Source organism: Hemicordylus capensis, chromosome 4, assembly GCF_027244095.1.
Source record: "Hemicordylus capensis ecotype Gifberg chromosome 4, rHemCap1.1.pri, whole genome shotgun sequence".
Lineage (NCBI taxonomy): Eukaryota > Metazoa > Chordata > Lepidosauria > Squamata > Cordylidae > Hemicordylus > Hemicordylus capensis.
Genome location: NC_069660.1, coordinates 20,569,995 through 20,587,939, shown reverse-complemented (window position 1 = coordinate 20,587,939; position 17,945 = coordinate 20,569,995). Strand labels below are relative to the sequence as shown.

At 44.9% G+C, this 17,945-nt stretch overlaps 1 protein-coding gene across 1 annotated transcript; it reads left to right on the top strand.

Annotated features, from left to right (window-relative positions):
• Positions 1-236: 236 nt before the first annotated feature.
• On the top strand, positions 237-17,386 carry C4H20orf85 (chromosome 4 C20orf85 homolog). The gene is made up of 4 exons (XM_053242959.1): positions 237-422; positions 3,186-3,267; positions 6,831-6,929; positions 15,567-17,386. The coding sequence occupies exons 1-4, from the start codon at positions 376-378 to the stop codon at positions 15,720-15,722; spliced, it is 384 nt and encodes a 127-aa protein (XP_053098934.1). The 5' UTR covers positions 237-375; the 3' UTR covers positions 15,723-17,386.
• The last annotated feature ends 559 nt before the right edge of the window (positions 17,387-17,945 follow it).

Sequence of the window (17,945 nt, the reverse complement as noted above, 5' to 3'; positions counted from 1 at the left end):
GGAAGGGCGATATAGAAATCGAAGTAATAACAACAACAACACTAATCTATACTGGCTCCCACGTGTGGCTAGGTGTTGTTCCACAAAGCATTTATAAAGGTTCTAGTGACCTCAGCAGTGGGAGAAGAGAGCTGGACAGAGTCCAAGCACGAAACCCATCCATCCATGCACTGGCAGGCCTAGCCCTCTCCCTCCCTCCTGCTGCATTCTTTAGCCGTCTCTTAGCAACAGAGGAGGAGGAGCAGCAGCAGCAGCAGCAGCTCACTCGCTCAGAGCTGGCTCTTGCCTGCCTGGCCACTGGCTGGAGCCCAGCTGCAAGCAGTGCCCATCTTCTGCCTGGCTGCCAGGGGACGCTAACCCAGGGAAGGGGCTGGGATGACGCAGAAAACCAGACTGAACTTCGTAGCTGAGGATAAGATCTGGTAAAGTCCTCCCTCCTTCATGAGCCCTGCCCCGCAGTCTCTCCTCTGTTTCTCTCCATTTCCCTATCAAATGTATCATGCTAAGGTTGCTTTAGTACACTGCCCCAAGCAGTCTACCTCTAGTTACCGCCTAAATCCCAGTTCCCGAATCCTTCCTGACCTATACCCAAATAAAGGGACTCTCAGCACACAGGGCTATCTCCAAAAATATCCCCACCTCTTTGTCTTGTGTGCCCCTTCTCTCACCCCTCCTGACTTCCCAGTTCACAGCAACAATCCCTGTAATGCAATCCTAAACATGTTTACCCAGAGGGAAGCCCCACTGAGCTTAACATAACTTAACAGAATTTTCAGGATAGCAGCCTCAAGCTGGTATTCCCTCCCCACCACCCACCCCACTGGCAGGGCACAGAAGGGGCAGTGTGGATTCATGGGTAGGTGAGCTGTGTCCCACATGTTATATTTCTGAAACAGAAGTGGGGGACATGTGTGGGAGGCCAACTACTTGTCTGAGGGGCCATTTGCCCAACCTTGCCCGCCTCAAACTTGGTTTTTCCCACCCTCATGTCTTTCTGTTCTTGTGTCCATCCAGAAGTTCCAGAAGTTTTAGTGAGGTTTGCAAACAGCAATATGCCAGGATTTCTCAAAACTAGCCAACAGTTACTGCTAATCCTTAAGTGCTTGTCCTGTGATAACCGCCATATGCACAAGCCCTTCCCACAAAACCCTAAGTATTTCTAATCCAACATTTTAAGGAAGACTGAAAGCCCTGATGCTAATTTCCCTGAGCAGCCAGAGAAAGGAAGAAGATAATCTGGGGGGAAGATAGGTGCAATCCTGCCTCCTCCCCACCCAGTTCACAGGTCATGTGAACAGCCTTAAAAGCTTAACATAATGGTCGCATTCACACGTAACTGGGAGGGTCCCTTCACCTTAAGAAGGACTTATTTAGTGAAATAAGCCAACATGCATTGTTCTTTTCACTAGCAAAATGCATAATTGTGACAGGTGAAATATGTATTGGTGAAATAGATTTGTATCTCCGTGCACACTGCCCATAAAAAGTATCATACTGCTCTGTTGGATGAGAGGCCACCCAGTTTCAGGAGTGCAGGGCATGTGTTGCTTTCATTGCCACAGGGTTCCCAAAAGCAGTGACTGACTTTCCCCTGTGGGAATGAATAGCAAGCATATAGGAGATAGTTATGGAGAAAAGTAAAGGGGTGCACTCAGGGATATAATGGATGTGACTACTAAAACCTGCTCCCTGCCCCTGGTGGCCATAGCCACCAAGGAGTCAAGAGTCTTCTATCTGCATAGCCTTGCCTCTTCATCTGCATGGTCCCACCTTGGGTTATATCTTTTGATCATACTCAGGTATGATGGGAACTGGTTTTTTATATACATAGATATATAGAGAGGTTTTCACCACAAGCAGCTTCAAGGTGGATTCTAATATTAAAACCACAAAATAAAAGTAGCAGAGCCAGCCTATAAAGCTCAGCCCATTAACAGATAGATCTATAGTATACACAATGTGTGAGTTCTCACAGAACTCCCAGCAACGTTTACTTTTTCAAAAAGTAGCTGTGGGGCCAATGAGCTTAACCCTTTGCCCCAGTGTGACGCTGTGCCCAAAATGCAAGGGGGGCGGAGCACTGAACTCATGTACAGCATCCTGAGAGTGTACCCAGAAATCCTATCCTTGTGCTAATGCACTGAGAAGCATGCTCTCCACACTTATGGCATTTGTCTAAAGAGGCAAACACCATAAGTATGACTAGGCACCATAATTAGGGTGCTAGGGTATCCCAGCCTTCTGATCATGGAAATACCTGCCATCACACTTCTGGTGTTTAACTTTTCAGACTAATGCCATAAGTGTGGAGAACTCAGTGACATGAGTCTTCTCAGCATTTGAGCTCCAGCACAGGGCCTGCTGGTATGGCTGTTGGAATGGATGCTGTAGACAGATATAGCATCTCTCTCTCTCCCTCTCTCTCTCTCTCCATGTCTCGAGAGGGCTAACAGCATCAGTGGATTAAAAAAACAACCAACTGAACCATAAAAACTGAAACCGCTGTATGACATGCTGCAATCTCTGAGCAAATAAATATCTTTGCCTGGTGCTGAAAAGACATCAAAGTTGATGCCAGACAAGCTGGTCTGCAGGGCGCTTTCCAGATTAGACCCTGCAACGGGGTCAAGTTGGATCACAGAAGTGTGCTTTCACACTTCCTGCGTTGTGACACCACAGTCCCTATGCAGACACCAGGGTGCTGTTCACATTGCCAATGCCTTGTCTCAAATTTAATCGCTGCGATATAGAGCTAGGATGTCGTATATCCAGCGTAAGGAAGTTGCTGTTTCTTCAGGTTGTTAGTTGCTGCGAGACTGCTCCCCCTGCTGTTTACGTTTTCAATGTGACTTGCCTGAACGGAGGCATTTTGCTGCTCTTGAGCAGCTAGTCTGGAAGGCACCCAGAGGGCACTCCAAATACGTAGCACCACAACTGAAAAAGCCATCTCTTCAGTTACCATCTACCTTACCTAAGATAGTGGTGGAACTCAGAGAAGGCCCTACAATTTATACTGTAGGGCTTGGGCAGATTTGCATGGTGCAAGTCAGTCCTTTATAGTCAGGTCATTCACCTTTGTAGGGAATAAGTTCTATGGTCAAGCTTTTCTTTTGTTTTGTTCCTATATGGCACATTTTAAAGAGATTCCTTCTAAAACACACTTTATATTGTTCTGTTTGTGTCAGGAAGGATCACCTTGAAACAGAACAAGAAGCTAGGAGGAGATGGCCCAAACGATGGGGATTTCTAACCACTCCACTTGAAGAGGTAAAAATGACTTCTGGATAACAATACATGGAAAAACCATCTTGTTACAGTTCTTAATCTTGCTGCATGGCCTTTCTTGAAAATCAACCCCCATGGGTCATAAGTATTCTAGGAGAAGTGTGGTAACAGAAATGGGGAGGAAATAGTGCTATTCTTCTTTCAAAAAAATAAAAATAAAGTGGTTTTGAAGAGTTATTTAACATATTCCCAGGACTTCTCTGAATACATACATAAAATGGAGAAGGAGATGCTTTCTATATTCCAGTGGCTGACATCCTGATTGAGGGCATGCCAGAAAGATGCATCTGTGCTGCAGACAGCTTCCCCACAACTGCTGCACCAGCACACATAGCAGAGGGGAATGAACTTGATCAACCTGCTCTGCATTCAGAAGTGCCCTGTGTCACCTGGAAATATGTCCTTGGGGAATGCACAACTCTCAGTGGTATTTGGGGGGGTAGAGGACACTTCCAGAGGCAGAGCAGATAACTGTGCAACTGGGGAAGCTCTGTGCAGCACAGACATGCCTTCTTGGCATGTCAATGCTGCCTTAGTTGGAATGTCACCCACGGTTTTATTTACACACTTTAATTATCCATTACTCGTATTATGGGTAGTCAGTTTATTTCACCTGATCCATCCCCACCCAACCTTCTTATGGCTTCTCAAAGCATTCTGTTTGCACTATGCATGCTAGAAGAGGCATTGTTACACTCAGAAGCGCCTGCTCAACAACTGTGCCAGTCTTTTTATCAAATCTGTGGGGAAATAGCTAAGTTACGAGGAGTAAAAGTTGAAAAGCAGACATGAAACCTCAAGACCACAGTTGGATCTTTTTTCCTCCTATTTTTATAATAGGGTTTTTGGATCCAAATAGGGAAGCACAGATTGATTTGTTTGCTTTGGGAAAGGTCTCTTTAGATGGTCTGTCTTCCATATACATAACATGCTTTCATGGGTTAGTTGAAATAAATGTGTTTTGAATATTTATAAATTAAGGACAAAGAGGGCCCCATAACATCAAGTTTGGACATGCTCAGATCAGTCGGAATGTTCATGGGAAATGGGGAGTGGGAAGGGAAGGGAGAGGGAAGTAAACAGCTTCTGCCCTTGTTGCCCTGGAAACAGTTGTGAAAGGGGCCTCTGCCACAGCTTGCTGGGCAAGTATTTCTGCACTCCCAAAGAAGGAGAAACATCTAAAAAGGGTAACCATTACAGTCGGATGGTTTAACTCGTGTCTCTGAGAGAGCCAGTGTGGTGTAGTGGTTAGAGTGCTGGACTAGGACCGGGGAGACCCGAGTTCAAATCCCCATTCAGCCATGAAACTAGCTGGGTGACTCTGGGCCAGTCACTTCTCTCAGCGCCTAACCTACTTCACAGGGTTGTTGTGAAAGAGAAACTCAAGCATGTAGTGCACCGCTCTGGGCTCCTTGGAGGAGGAGTGGGATATAAATGTAATAATAATAATAATAATAAATAGGAGAACAATAGGCCTCACTTCTTACCTCTGGCTGCTTCTGTTTTGTTAATTTTGCCTTGGAACTGGTAGGCCTCAGTGCTCCTGTACTGCTTTTACCACCTTCCAACCTTGTTCCTCATAAGGGAGAAGGGCTGCTGAGTTCCTTGTAAGGGACAGAGGAGCCAGGACATTTAACAGTTGCATGAAAGGCAGAAACTTAACAGGTACAAATTTGACCAGCATAGGAGTGTGCAAGCAGCACCTTTTGATATTCTGCCTGTACTTCAGCTGCTCAACAGCCAGAACCAGAGTGAGTAATGGCTCCTCTCCAGCCACTGTTGCTGGTCCTGCTCCAGCTGGTCACACTCCTGGCCCAGCTCTGACTACTGGCGCCAGCTCAGTTCTGGGCACTAGGGATGTGCACAGAACCAGGCAGGGGTGGCTCTAAGGGGTAGGGGTTAGGACTTTAAGGGCGGGAGAGGCTGCGCTTACTGCTTTCCCCCCACTGGTGCTGGAGTTTGGTAAAATCCCTCGGGGCGGCAGCATACCTCCCTGCCGCCGCCGCCGCCCCTTCTTCTTCTTTGGCTGGAAGTATCAGGTGCATGTGCGCACGTCAAGACAGGCTCACGCGCAATCGCAACGTGCACACATGCCTGGTGTGCACATGTGCACCCAGTACTTCTAGCCAAAGAAGAAGAAGGGGTGGCAGGGAGGTACACTGTGGCCCCAAGGGATTTTATGAAACTCTAGCACCGGTGGGGAGAAAGTGGGGGGAGGGGTAAGTGCACCCTCCCCCACCCTTAAAGTCCTCGCCCCCACCAAACGTTCGAACCGGCCAGTGTTCAAACCTATTCGGAGGCCCATAAAAGGGCTTCCGAATAGGTTAGTGCACATCCCAACTGGGCACCGGGCCTCCTTTGGCCCCACCCCAGCTCTTTTGAAGTAGTCACCTGCAGGGGAGGGGAGCAGAGGCAAGCATCCAGGGCCCCACCCAGCAGTGTTTCTTCCTTCACTTCCCCCAGGCTCTGAACCTCCATTTAAAACCATCTAGGCTAGTGGCCATCATCACCTCTTATGGCTGAAATTTCCATCAATTTCTTAGACTCCATGTGAAAAAGTGCTTCCTTTTGTCAGTCCTGAATATCTTACCATTTGGTTCTCACGGAATGGCCCCAGGTGCTGGAGTTATAGTGTTCTTCTGTCAGTTACCTCCCCTCTGTTCCCTTCCCTCCAGACAGCAATCTTTTCTTTTTTCTCTCTTTTTTCTTACAGTTGGCTTGTTTAACTCAGCATAGTTTGAAGTTTGTGATAGTTGGGACAATCAGTTATTATTTGTTTTGGGTGGTGGTGGGGAGGACATTTTAATCTTAAATGTGTGAACTGGAGAAATATAATAGAAGTTTAAATTTTAAAAGGCAGTATATTGGCACTTGCAAAGTTTCTGCACTGTGCCACTTTAAACAAAAATAAAAAATAACAAAGGTGCCTCACTTTAGAGAATATGGAAGAGGGGAGTACCTATTCCCCCAGGAATGCCAACAGTAGGGTGTCAACTGTGCAGACAGAACAGCCCTCACAGGTACATCTGTCATGCCCATCCAGAACTGGTAGGGAAATCCACATGGGCAGAAGATTCTAGTTTGCCTAGCTTGCCAAGACTGGACAGACATATCCTGTCCCCCAAATCAAGTGCATGCTTATGCATCATTAGAATTGGAACACTGATTTCATCATGAAAACCTTGCATTTACAGTTCCTATTTAAACAGTCCTTGGTTATAAATCTATTTAGCAGATACTAAAATGTTTGTTTGTTGCTAAGCAAATCAGACCTTTAGTTAAACTACCATAAATTGAAAGTACTTATCTGTACTCCAGATTCACTTCTTAGAATGAGAATTAATTCTGCCTACGAAAGGTGAATTCAGAAGCATCCAAAGCTGTATAATAAAGAGCCTTGTATCAGATGCCGAGTACGTCAAGTACTGCCTATGATGGGAACAGTATAAATATCTAGATAGATATGAGCTATTACAATGTTATCACAATGCACAGCTCAGCCTGAAGTGCCTATTTATTTTATTACATTGTTCTTCCATTTTTAGTTGATAAAAGATGAAGAGAAACAACCTGCTAAGCCTAAGATCCCGCTTCCAGAACACTTACAAATCCGACCTGTGACACCGGTGGAAACATATATTAAGGTTAGGCAACAGCAGAGTAGTTTTAAATGGCAGTAGAATTTAAAAAAAAACATAGCTTAGCAGGCCACATGAAGTTCCCTATTCAGTTGCTTTGCCGTGGTAGGTCTTTCAACAAAGGTTATAGTAAATGGTCTTGGAATCTTGAGTGCTACTTTAAAAGGTTCACCCAAGACAGGAAGTATTCTTTCGATGTTCAAGTTTCATTGAGCAACTTTAGGTCTTGCGATAAAGTAGCCCTTCTGTAGGACTTCAGTAGAAAGTAGGAAGTCCCTTCTGTAGGATTGCCAGGAAATCTGTGACCAACAAATGGAAGTACTTTTTCACACAATGCATAATCCACTTGTGGAATTCTCTGCCACAAGCTGTGGTGACAGCCAACAACTTGGATGGCTTTCAGAGGGGTTTGGATAACTTCATGGAGGAGAGGTCTATCAGTGGCTACTAGTTTGAGGGCTATAGGCCACCTCCAGCCTCACAGGCAGGATGCCTCTGAATACCAGTTGCAGGGGAGTAACAGCAGGAGAGAGGGCATGCCCTCAACTCCTGCCTGTGGCTTCCAGCGGCATCTGGTGGGCCACTGTGCAAAACAGGATGCTGGATTAGATGGGCCTTGGGCCTGATCCAGCAGGGCTGTTCTTAGGTTCTCATGTTCTTAGGACATAAGGGTTATATATCATCAAGTTGGTTATCTTAATCTCTGCAGTTGTGAAAAGGAAGCACAGATCAGAATTCAGAATTATCATACATTTCAGAAGCTCACACAGGCTGCTCGCATAAGAGGGCCTTTAAGTCTTGAATGTCCTACTTCTGCACAAGATGTCATGTCACACCGACCAGCATTAGGACTTGTGTTCTTAATAGGGCTGCGCTTACCACTTTCTCATGGAGGAGAGGTCTGGACGCTGTGGTTTTATAAGGCAGGATGGAATGATCAGCTGGATGCCCAAGGCCCAATTTGACCCATGGGGCAATCTTGGCTAGACCCTTGATCAAACTTTAATCAAGGAGTGAAAAAAAGTCTTGCAAAGTTTCACATTTACAGAAAAGAAATTGTTCAAGCATTGTGAATGGATATGCTACATTTTAATGTGATATGGGGCTTGTGCCTGGCCGTGCCCAACCAAATATGCTAATACGTAATGAGAAGACCCCACTACTGTATTGCACCACAGCCTCTTTATTCTATCTAATCTCTCTATTTTGCACATTTATATACTGCCCCAAACTCATGTATCTGGGCAGTTCGCACAATAAAAATATAACATAAAAATTAAAACAATTAAAACTTTTTAAAACATTTACAGATCTAATCATAGATGCTGCCCACCAGTGAAGGGGTTTCTATGTAACAAAATACACTTCTAGAGCTAGGGAAACAGAATGGCCCCTGAATATACAGAGGCTGGCCATCCCTTTTCTAAGGCAAAAGTGTCAGTTAGTAGTTGATAGTGCATATATTCAAGGAGAGCTGGTCTTGTGGTAGCAAGCATGACATGTGCCCTTAGCTAAGCAGGGTCTGCCCTGGTTTTCATTTAAATGGGAGACTTGATGTGTGAGCACTGTAAGATATTCCCTTTAGGGGATGGAACCACTCAGGGAAGAGTAGAAGGTTCCGAGTTCCCTCTCTGGCATCTCCAAGATAGGGCTGAGAGAGATTCCTGCCTGCAGCCTTGGAGAAGCCGCTGCCAGTCTGAGTAGACAATACTGAGCTGGATGGACCTATGGTCTGACTCAGTATATGGCAGTTTCCTATGTCCCTATGTTCCTATCACATTGTTCAGAGGACAAGAAAAATATGTGTGACTGACTAAATCACATAACCCAAGAGTTCTCAAACTTTGGTCCCCAGTTATTGTTAGATGACAACTCCACAATTGTGGTTGGGGATGATGGAAAGTTGTCCAACAACATCCCAAGTTTGAGAACCCCTAATTTAACCAGTGCTGCAGGAAGTTGCCGTCTGGACTCCCCCAGACTCTGCACACAAGCATCATCCTTTGCATCACATCTAGATTGGTAGTCTATAAAACATGGATGTCTGATCTAAGGCTGGCCTGACTCTTCCTATAAGAAATGGATTGCCCATCAAGAGAAAAAGTTGATGTGGTGGGTTGCTAACTGAGCAAAGAGTTGCCTTTTCAAGTGGTGATTCTCTTAATTTAGTAGGGGGAGAGCAACTGGCCCTCTCCATCCCCAGCACAGCATCCCTCCAGTGGTGGCTGCTGGTGTCTACCTTATTTTTCTTCTTAGACTGTGAGCCCCTTGGGGTCAGGGAACCATCTTATTTGTTTACTATTTTTCCATCTGAGCTGCTTTGAGAATTTCTGTTGAAATCTAAAAATATTTCAAATATACATATAATATAAATATTATGTATTTATTTATTTATTTATTTATTTATTTACTTATTTATTTACATTTTATATCCCGCTCTTCCTCCAAGGAGCCCAGAGTGGTATACTACATACTTAGGTTTCTCCTGACAACAACCCTGTGAAGTAGGTTAGGCTGAGACAGAAGTGACTGGCCCAGAGTCACCCAGCTAGTTTCATGGCTGAATGGGGATTTGAACTTGGGTCTCGCTGGTTATCAGAACTATAAGTAGTAGTAATAGTATATGGGGGTCATATTTATTTAAAAAATTAACACCTGTGGTTCAAAATTATAGAGTTTATTCACACCCATAGGAATGAATGAGCATGCATCCATTCCTGTGGATGGGTTAGGCAAGGAATCCTTAACATCTTCTTCGCCATGAGTTCTTCTGCAGTTGCCACCAGCTCGTCTGGGCCTTCTCTGTTGCTGCCCCGAAACTCTAGAATGCACTCCCTGCTGAAATAAGAGCCATCTCTACTCTGACAACTTTTTTAAAGTCTCTAGAGACCTGTTTTTTCACCCAAGCTTTTTAATTTGACAGTAGTTTTTAATTGTTTTAAGGTTTTCATTTTTAATCTGTTTTGTGTTGTTGTAAACCAGGCTTCCCCAACCTGCGTCCCTCCAGATGTTGCTGAACTACAACTCCCAGCATACCCAGCCACAATAAATCGTGGATAGGGATGCTGGGAGTTGTAGTTCAGCAACATCTGGAGGGACGCTCAGTTGGGGAAGCCTGTTGTAAACTGCCCAGAGGTGGAGGTTTGAGGCAGTCTACAAATTAGATAGATAGATAGATAGATAGATAGATAGATAGATAGATAGATAGATAGATAGACCAACCCTCTTAGCACTCCCTCTGTGTAGGGATTTGCATGAACTGAGGTCCGTGCACTGGTTTGGCGCTACAGGGAGGAGGAAGGTGAGCGGGATATTTAAGAAAAAGAACAGCAGGTCCTTACCTGCTCCCTGCTGCCACATGCAGCTTCCTGCTGCAGTGGTGCTTGTCCCAAGTACCCCCTCATAGCACCAGCATGCACATGGCATTCACCCATGCATGAGTGCCATTTGCATGGTCAGCATGGTGTTGGGACCAGCACCGCCACAGCAGGAAGCCGTATGCAATGGCAGAGAGCAGTTTAAAATTTTCTCCTTTTTCTTAAAGATCCTGCTCTCCTTCCCCCTCCCTGTGGCTCCAAACTGGTTCGGCACTGAACCAGTGCACAGACCTCGGTTTGTACACATCCCTACCTCTGTGTCATGAAACATGGAAGCAGAGGATCATAGTTGTCTCCAACTCTTTTGGTGGCACATTCAGCCATGAAGAAAAAGGGGGGAAAGAGGCAAACTTTTCAAAGGAAATACTCCGACTAGATATCACAGACATGTTCCATTCTTGGCTGAGGAATAAAGCAAAAGGGCTCTGGCAGCAGAACAATCTAGAAATATTTCTTTCTCACTGTGTATTTCTCCAGTGAATAAGTCCCCAGATGTTAAAGTGATATGTAGCGAGCACTTTCAGCACGCCTTGTGTAGACAGCTTAACCAAAAGAAGCAGAGCAGACAAGGCAAAGAAGGCACTCCAGACATCCCCCACCACCAGCTTGATTAGTTACTCATTAACTAGTTTTATTTATAGTAACTAAAGATTGAAAAGGATCAATGGTTCTTTATGCAAAGGTCATCTTGGGAGGCACTAGTTTTTCTTGTGTTTTTCCTTTGAACTCTTCTCCCTCCCAATATAAAAAAACTTTGATTTAATAGAACAGTTCTAGCTTCAGTGTTTACCTATCAGTATATGACAGAGTTCTTCATTGTAAGGTCCAGGGGCTCGTGGTGGCCCCCATCAACCCTAAGTGTGGTTCCTTAATTAATTGTCTATTGTTCCTTTGTGAAGCTTCAGACAAAACTGAATAATCTGCACAGTCCCCCTGGCACCATGCGGAAGCAACCATTCTCACTGTGCAGTGCTGCACTTTGCCCAGCATGAGACAAGGGAATCCAAGGGAAACAGAACCCTCTTGAGCCTCCACACCATCTTGTAAGGCATGCATGGAGGTCTGGGAAGTGTAGCCCTTCCCTGTGCTTTCTTTCTAGAGCTCTTAAGAGAGGGCTCCCAGCACTGAGGAAAGCACAGCACTTGCAGAGATCAACACACTGGGAAATGGCTCTCACATTGAAGGGTTGTTTTGTTTTGTTGTTGTTGTTTTGCCAAAGTGGCTCCCACTTGAAAAATAGTGAAGATCATCCTTATTTCATGTCAACGTCTGGTTTGAATCACAAGTAACACAGGATTGAATCAGGATTACAGGTTCCTGTCACATTACAGGATTGATTATTCATTCATTCATTCATTCATTTAACATATTTTTATACCACCCAAAATGCGTCTTTGGGCGGTTAGCTTAAACTGAGCTAGAAGGTTATTTATTCATTATTTTATTTAACACATTTGTATACCACCCAAAATGCAAGTCTCTGGGCAGTTTACTCATTGAGGCTGTTCCCACAACCAGCCTAACCCAGCCTGGGGCATCCCATCGTGGGTTAGGCTAGTCTTGAGAAGCGGTGGGATCCCCGCAGATCCCGATGCTTCCCGCCCACCTAACCCTCTTAAACAACACAGCTGTTAGCCGAGTTTAAGGGTAGCACTTAACCTTAAGCACACCCTCAACATGACTCCATGCTTCACAGAGCAGGACTGCTCATGTGGAAGCACACAGTGCACTCCCACCACCAAGCATTGGATTGTCTGCGGGGAAGGTACGTTCCTTGGAGCCTTCCCCACCCCCTCCTCCCTTCCCATCCTCTCTCGTACATCATGAGAATCACCTCAATGGCTGACATCCTGACTAAGGAAGCACCAGCAATTCCAATAAAGCTCTGGTGCTGCACGGTGCTACTGGCATGTTTTGGATTAATGATTAACACGGTATGTGTGCCCGCGCAAAGCATTTTCACTGATCTCCCTTGCCCTGGAAGTAATCCCTGTGATCTTAAAGTACGTCCCTGAGAATCACCCAGCCCTCAGGGACCTAATTTTGGTTTCAGGGACCATTTCCAGGGCAAGGAAGGTAAGCAAAAATCACCCCACACATGCACGAACAGCAGAGCTGTGTTACTATGCAGTTGATGAGAAGCACTGGTGTGTCTTCATTCAGAATACCATCTGGTCTTTAAAAGCAGTAAGTTAATAAGATGGTGCCCTGTCCACAGGGCCAAACAGAGAGTGGGTATGTGTGTATGGAATTGTTACAGAATTAAGACAATTCTGGGAGGGGAGGTGCCAAATGGCAGCTGGCCCCAGTCAAGCAATGGAGGAGACCTTCCTGTCTCACCTCTTCCTCTGATGCAGATATGTGCTTGCAAATTTCTAAATCGGAGGGCACTGCTGTGCTTAATGCTCTTACAAACTATATTTTATCAGCTACTTTTAATGCTCTTAAAGCAGCTGCCATCCTCAATGGGATTTGCTCCAAAGCAAGTGTGTGGATTGCAGCCAACATTCCAAGTGTAGCATTTTCACAAGTGGCGGTGAGGAGGCTCTTTTGTTTCTCACCCGGGGTTTGTTTGAACTTGCGATTATGCCTAATGCAGCAGATAACACATGAAACAGCCATTTTTAATTCTAATGATAATCCCTAGAAATGTTAGCTGTTAAGTTTTAGTCTTCTGGGGGTTGCATGTTTTCCTGTCCCTGTATTAGGCTTGCCTCTTGCAGTGGTAATATGGTATTCCAAAGAACACAAAAGCATTTGAGCATCTAACGTGTGCATAATGCAGACATGGGAAATTAAAATATTGATTTAAGAGTCTCTGTGAAAGTATTCTTCAATTAAATCCTCCTCCAATTAATTCAGCACTTTTTAGAATTAAATCCTACCATTGTCAAATATGTTCGGTATTTCTGAAACAATCTATTTTGAATATAATTTGTCAATGAAGCAAATGCATCTAGAATGGCAGCAGGTAAAAGTCAGATCAAAATATGCTGGCGGAACTCTGCGTGATTTGGAGTAGATCAGCAATTGCAAGTTGCTAAAATAAAATGAAATGAAATAGAATAAAATAAAAATGTACAACTGCAAATAAAATACATTCTGTGCTATGGCTGGTCTTGTGCTAGTCACTGATCTCTCAGCCTCAGTGTTTTGCACTCTACCAAATATGCTTATTAATTAGTTGCCTCTTGCCTGGTTGTTGTGCAGCTGTACTGACCGGTTTTAGGGCAGGTTCAGACAACCACCTGAAAGCAAATCAGAGGAAACCAGTTTCCCAGGGAGCATGTCCTCTCACAGCACATGCCAGTACTTCCAGCCATTTTCAGGTTGTCTGAACTTGCCAATTTTGGGTTCCCTGTGTTGGGTTCCCTCCACCTCCCAACATTTGCCCCACATTTATAACCAAGAGTTGAAGTTGGATGGAAAGTGTCAGGTGGTGGAGGGAACTTGATAATGGCAAGCCAAGGTTGGTGGGTTCAGAATTCATGGAAGTAGCCAGAAGTACCAGCTTGCACTGGAAACATGTGCTCCCTGGGAACATTTGGTTTCCTCCGACTTACTCTCAGGCAGTCATCTGAACCGACTTTTAGAAGATTTGGAAGCGATCCTCACGATCGCTGCAGGAGACTACCTCCTTTTGTGGGAAGGAAGCCCAAAAGTGCTTACCTCCCCACAGAAGTTCACTGCTTCCTCTCTGTGATGGAGCCACCCACACAACTACCGGCTCCATCACAGAGCCGGTATGGGCAGTGCAGATCAGGGGCCACTCGGCCCCTGGAAAACCCAGGATGCCCCCTCACAAGTATACAGGGCATTCTGGGAAGACCCCTGAGGCCAGGAGGCTGGTTGTAGTCTCCCAGTCAGGGGATCAGTTCTCACGATCAGTGAGGCCCCGTTTCTCCTGGTGAGTGGAAAGAGCGGACTAAGCCCACTCTCCCCGCTCATGAGTGGGCAGGGAGCCCTGGGTGGCCGGATTGGCTGCCCACACGATGGTCGGCTCCGAGACAGAGCCGGTGGGGGCTGGGGAGCTCGGGGGCCGCACGGCCCCTGGAAGCCCCAGTATGCCTTGCGCGAGTGCACAGGGCATACTGGGGAGACCCCCAAGCCGGGAGGCTGCTTTTAAGCCTCCCGGCCAGGGATCTACTCGTGAGTAGGTGCACCGCGAAGGCGCGCCGCAGCTACTCACGATCGTAAAAAGCAGGTTTGCTGGAGCGCTCGCTCCGCAAATCTGCTTTTTACCAGGGGTTCTCAAGCGGGTTACCCGCTCAAGAACCACTGGGCTTGGCTGCGAGCCCGGTGGTTCTTACGGTCACCAAAAATTGGGCTCGCCTCTGCTAGCCCGATTTTTGCTGATCGTGAGAACTGCCCCAGGATCTACTCATATGTAACCGTGGCACAGAGGCGCACCGTGGTAGCACACAGTCAACAAAACAAGGTTAACGGAGTGCTCACTCCACTAACCTCATTTAAGGGGAGGGGTTGGTAGGTGGGCTAGCCACCGGGGAACCACCAGGCTTGCCCATGAGCCCGGTGGTTCTCACGATGGGGAAAACCAGGCTGCACTCCCTTAGCCCAGTTTTCCCCCATTGTGAGAATAACCTCACAGTGTTAGCATATCTGATCTATAGTTACTCGTATGTAGATTATGTTGTACCTGTACATCAAGGTGACCTCAGTATACAGTTCATTGGATGCAAAATGTAATTTGTTCCACCCCATAGCACCATTTTATATCTGCTGCACCCACCTACCCCAGCTACTATTATCCACTTTGCTCCAGTTGGTGTGTTTTGAGGTTCTATTAAAAATGAAACAGATCCCACAAGATTGAAATCTGCCCAGCTCTGCCATAAAATATAAAAAACAGTGACTGGCATACTAGCATTTTCACAAGTGGCGGTGAGGAGGCTTTTTTGTGAGAGCCTCCTCACACAAACTATAAAAAACAGTGACTGGCATACTGCGCAATTTTACATGTGCGTTGCAAAGTACCGTTAGTGCAGTTGTGCAAGTGCACTTTTGCACAAACACACAACAGTATGGCCATTATTTACAATGCTGTCACACAACTCCATTTGCACAGTTTTTATGCTTACACAAGACTCACTTGTGCAACTACACAAAAGTTACACTGCAATGCGCACTTTGCATTGTGCACTTTTTCAGCCTATGTTACAAGGCTTCATTAGGGAAAGAAAAGGACCAAGAAATGTAAAAAACAAAACAAAATTACATAAATTTCTCATGTACTCCTCAATTTCAGATCCATCCATCTCCTCCAGTCCCTCAAACAACCCAAGGCTTCATCGGCTGGAGATCATCAGTACCAGGGCTGGAACTTGAACGTTATTATCAGATTAGAAGCTGCAAAGGTGCCTTTCACAAGGACTTGAAGTGGCCCAACGAACCTACTGACTGATCTTCAGAAAGAATTACTAGGCTGACTGGTCTCTTCCCCACCCCCACCCCATTAACTTAAGTCCATTTCCACTACTCCTGATAAATAGGAGCAAGGTTGATAAGAATTTGTTGTCCAAATTTCAGCAGTGCCTTAAAAGTGAAGGTTAATTATGACATTTACCATGCTCTTTTATTAAAATCTCCAGCATACAATATCCAGGTGCCCTTTTGCTCTTTTGTAACTCCAGTTGTGTTCTTGCTTTGTGAAGTTTTGGAAGCCAAAAATTTTTTTAATAGATTCCCTAGTCCTCTTCCCAGAACAAGCAGTAATTCCACTTTAGAAGGGTATTCACACATGCAGACTAACCCAGGCTAGGGCAGCCCAGCCTGGGTTAGACTGCATGTGTGGAGCACCAGGCCCTGCATGTGTGAAGTCACTCCTGGCCCTACCCCCACGCCAAACCCCACTTCTGAACCCGGCATTTACCTGAGGTTAAGTGAACTTGTGGTTCACTTAACCTCATCCTCGGCCAGCAATCGTCTGGACCAGGGATTCTCAACGTTGGGTTCCCAGATGTTATTTGACTTCAACTCCCATAATCCTCAGCCCCAGTAGCCTTTGGTTGGGGATTATGGGAGTTGAAGTCCAATAACATCTGAAGACCCAACGTTGAGAACCCATGGTCTGGACTATCACAGCTGGGTTAAACAGCTTGCAACCATTTAACAAAAGAAAAAAGAAAAAGACTTCAGGGAGTCCTATCACAGATCTCTCACATCACATCTCCTCACATAAGAATGCCTCTGCATCCATTCAGGTCAATGACCAGCCATTAGACCTGCTTAGCTTCAATGAGATGGTTGAAACATTTGCCCTGAGACTCCAAGTATTTCATGCATTCATTTGTTCATTCATTCATTCAGTTTATATATCTCCCATCCTAGAGTGACTCAGGGTGGTTTACATTATGAAATGGTTCTACAGCAACTTCCAAAAATTCCAGGGCACTTTGTGGCTGTTATTACTCTATCTGAATTAGCAGCAAATCTCCAGCATGATGGCGACAGATTCAGCTGCTTGTGGCTTTTCCCCTACTAACTTCTAAAGAAGTGACTCATAATGAAGTATTTCCCTGTTTCTCCCCATGCAAACATTTTATTTGACCATCCTCCTGCTCCACATCCCGCAAAACAACAACTGACCTCTCTGCATTCACTCCAAATAACTGAGAAGTGAATCAGAGATTTTGGAAAGATCTCTCAAAGAATAAGAATGCTTCCAGAAGACATCCTTCCTCCAGCCACACAAAAAATCAGACATTATCCAATATTTATTGATTGCAAAAAGGACTTGTATGGGGAAACTTTGGAAAGATGCTAAAGTCCATGAGACTAAATCTTGCTTGAAAAAGATTTGGGAGTTAGCAGTAATGAGGAGGGCACCTATTTGATTATTAAGCTGTGATAAGTGAGCACAAGATTTGACACACTTAGAAATAAATGGAGATTCTTCATAACTTTTTTGAGTACTTATATCTGTAATTATTGCTTTTCTTATCTGGAAATGGATAGAGGCATTGCTTTGATCAAAATTGCATGTTGGAATGAATAATTATGTTAATATTGTGATCTTTGAGTCTCATTATTTTATGTAAAATTGATAAACTTTTTGTTTTTAAAGAAGTCAACTTTGGGCATTATTCCAGTCAAGCTTGCTGCTAGGCAACACACATTACCAAATGATAGTGCATAATAAGAGCTACAACTCTAAATTTAATTCTTTGTTAATGACTCTTGGCCTTTGGATAACACCACTCCTGAGTAGCTATCAGCATGACTTCTGTGGTAAGACTCCATGGATTCATTATACATCAACAGGCATTTGTACAACCAAGCCAGAGAAAACAGACCTTGCCGGTCAGTGACTTAGCAGCATCCATCCAATATAAAATGAACCAGGGATTTGCACTCATGCCAACACGGCACTACTATGTGCACAGAACTTTGAGAAATGTAATGTTTTAATGTAAACCGCCCTGAGCCTTTTGGAAGGGCGGTATAAAAGTTTTAATAATAAATAAATAAATAAATAAATAATTTAAAATGTTTTCATGTCTGAAAGGCTTAGCTCTACATTAGACATTAATGAGCTATATTCAGGGCTCTGGTTTTGATCATATGTGTCAGTGATCTTCACTATTTTTCAAGCAGCACCAATTTGACAAAAAACCTTCAACGTGAC

Excerpts from the sequence above, each read along its gene's own strand:
- C4H20orf85 (XM_053242959.1), top strand. The coding sequence starts at position 376 with ATGACGCAGAAAACCAGACTGAACTTCGTAGCTGAGGATAAGATCTG. Across the intron at positions 3,268-6,830 it reads TAACCACTCCACTTGAAGAG|TTGATAAAAGATGAAGAGAA; the intron begins GTAAAAATGACT and ends TTCCATTTTTAG. Across the intron at positions 6,930-15,566 it reads CGGTGGAAACATATATTAAG|ATCCATCCATCTCCTCCAGT; the intron begins GTTAGGCAACAG and ends CCTCAATTTCAG.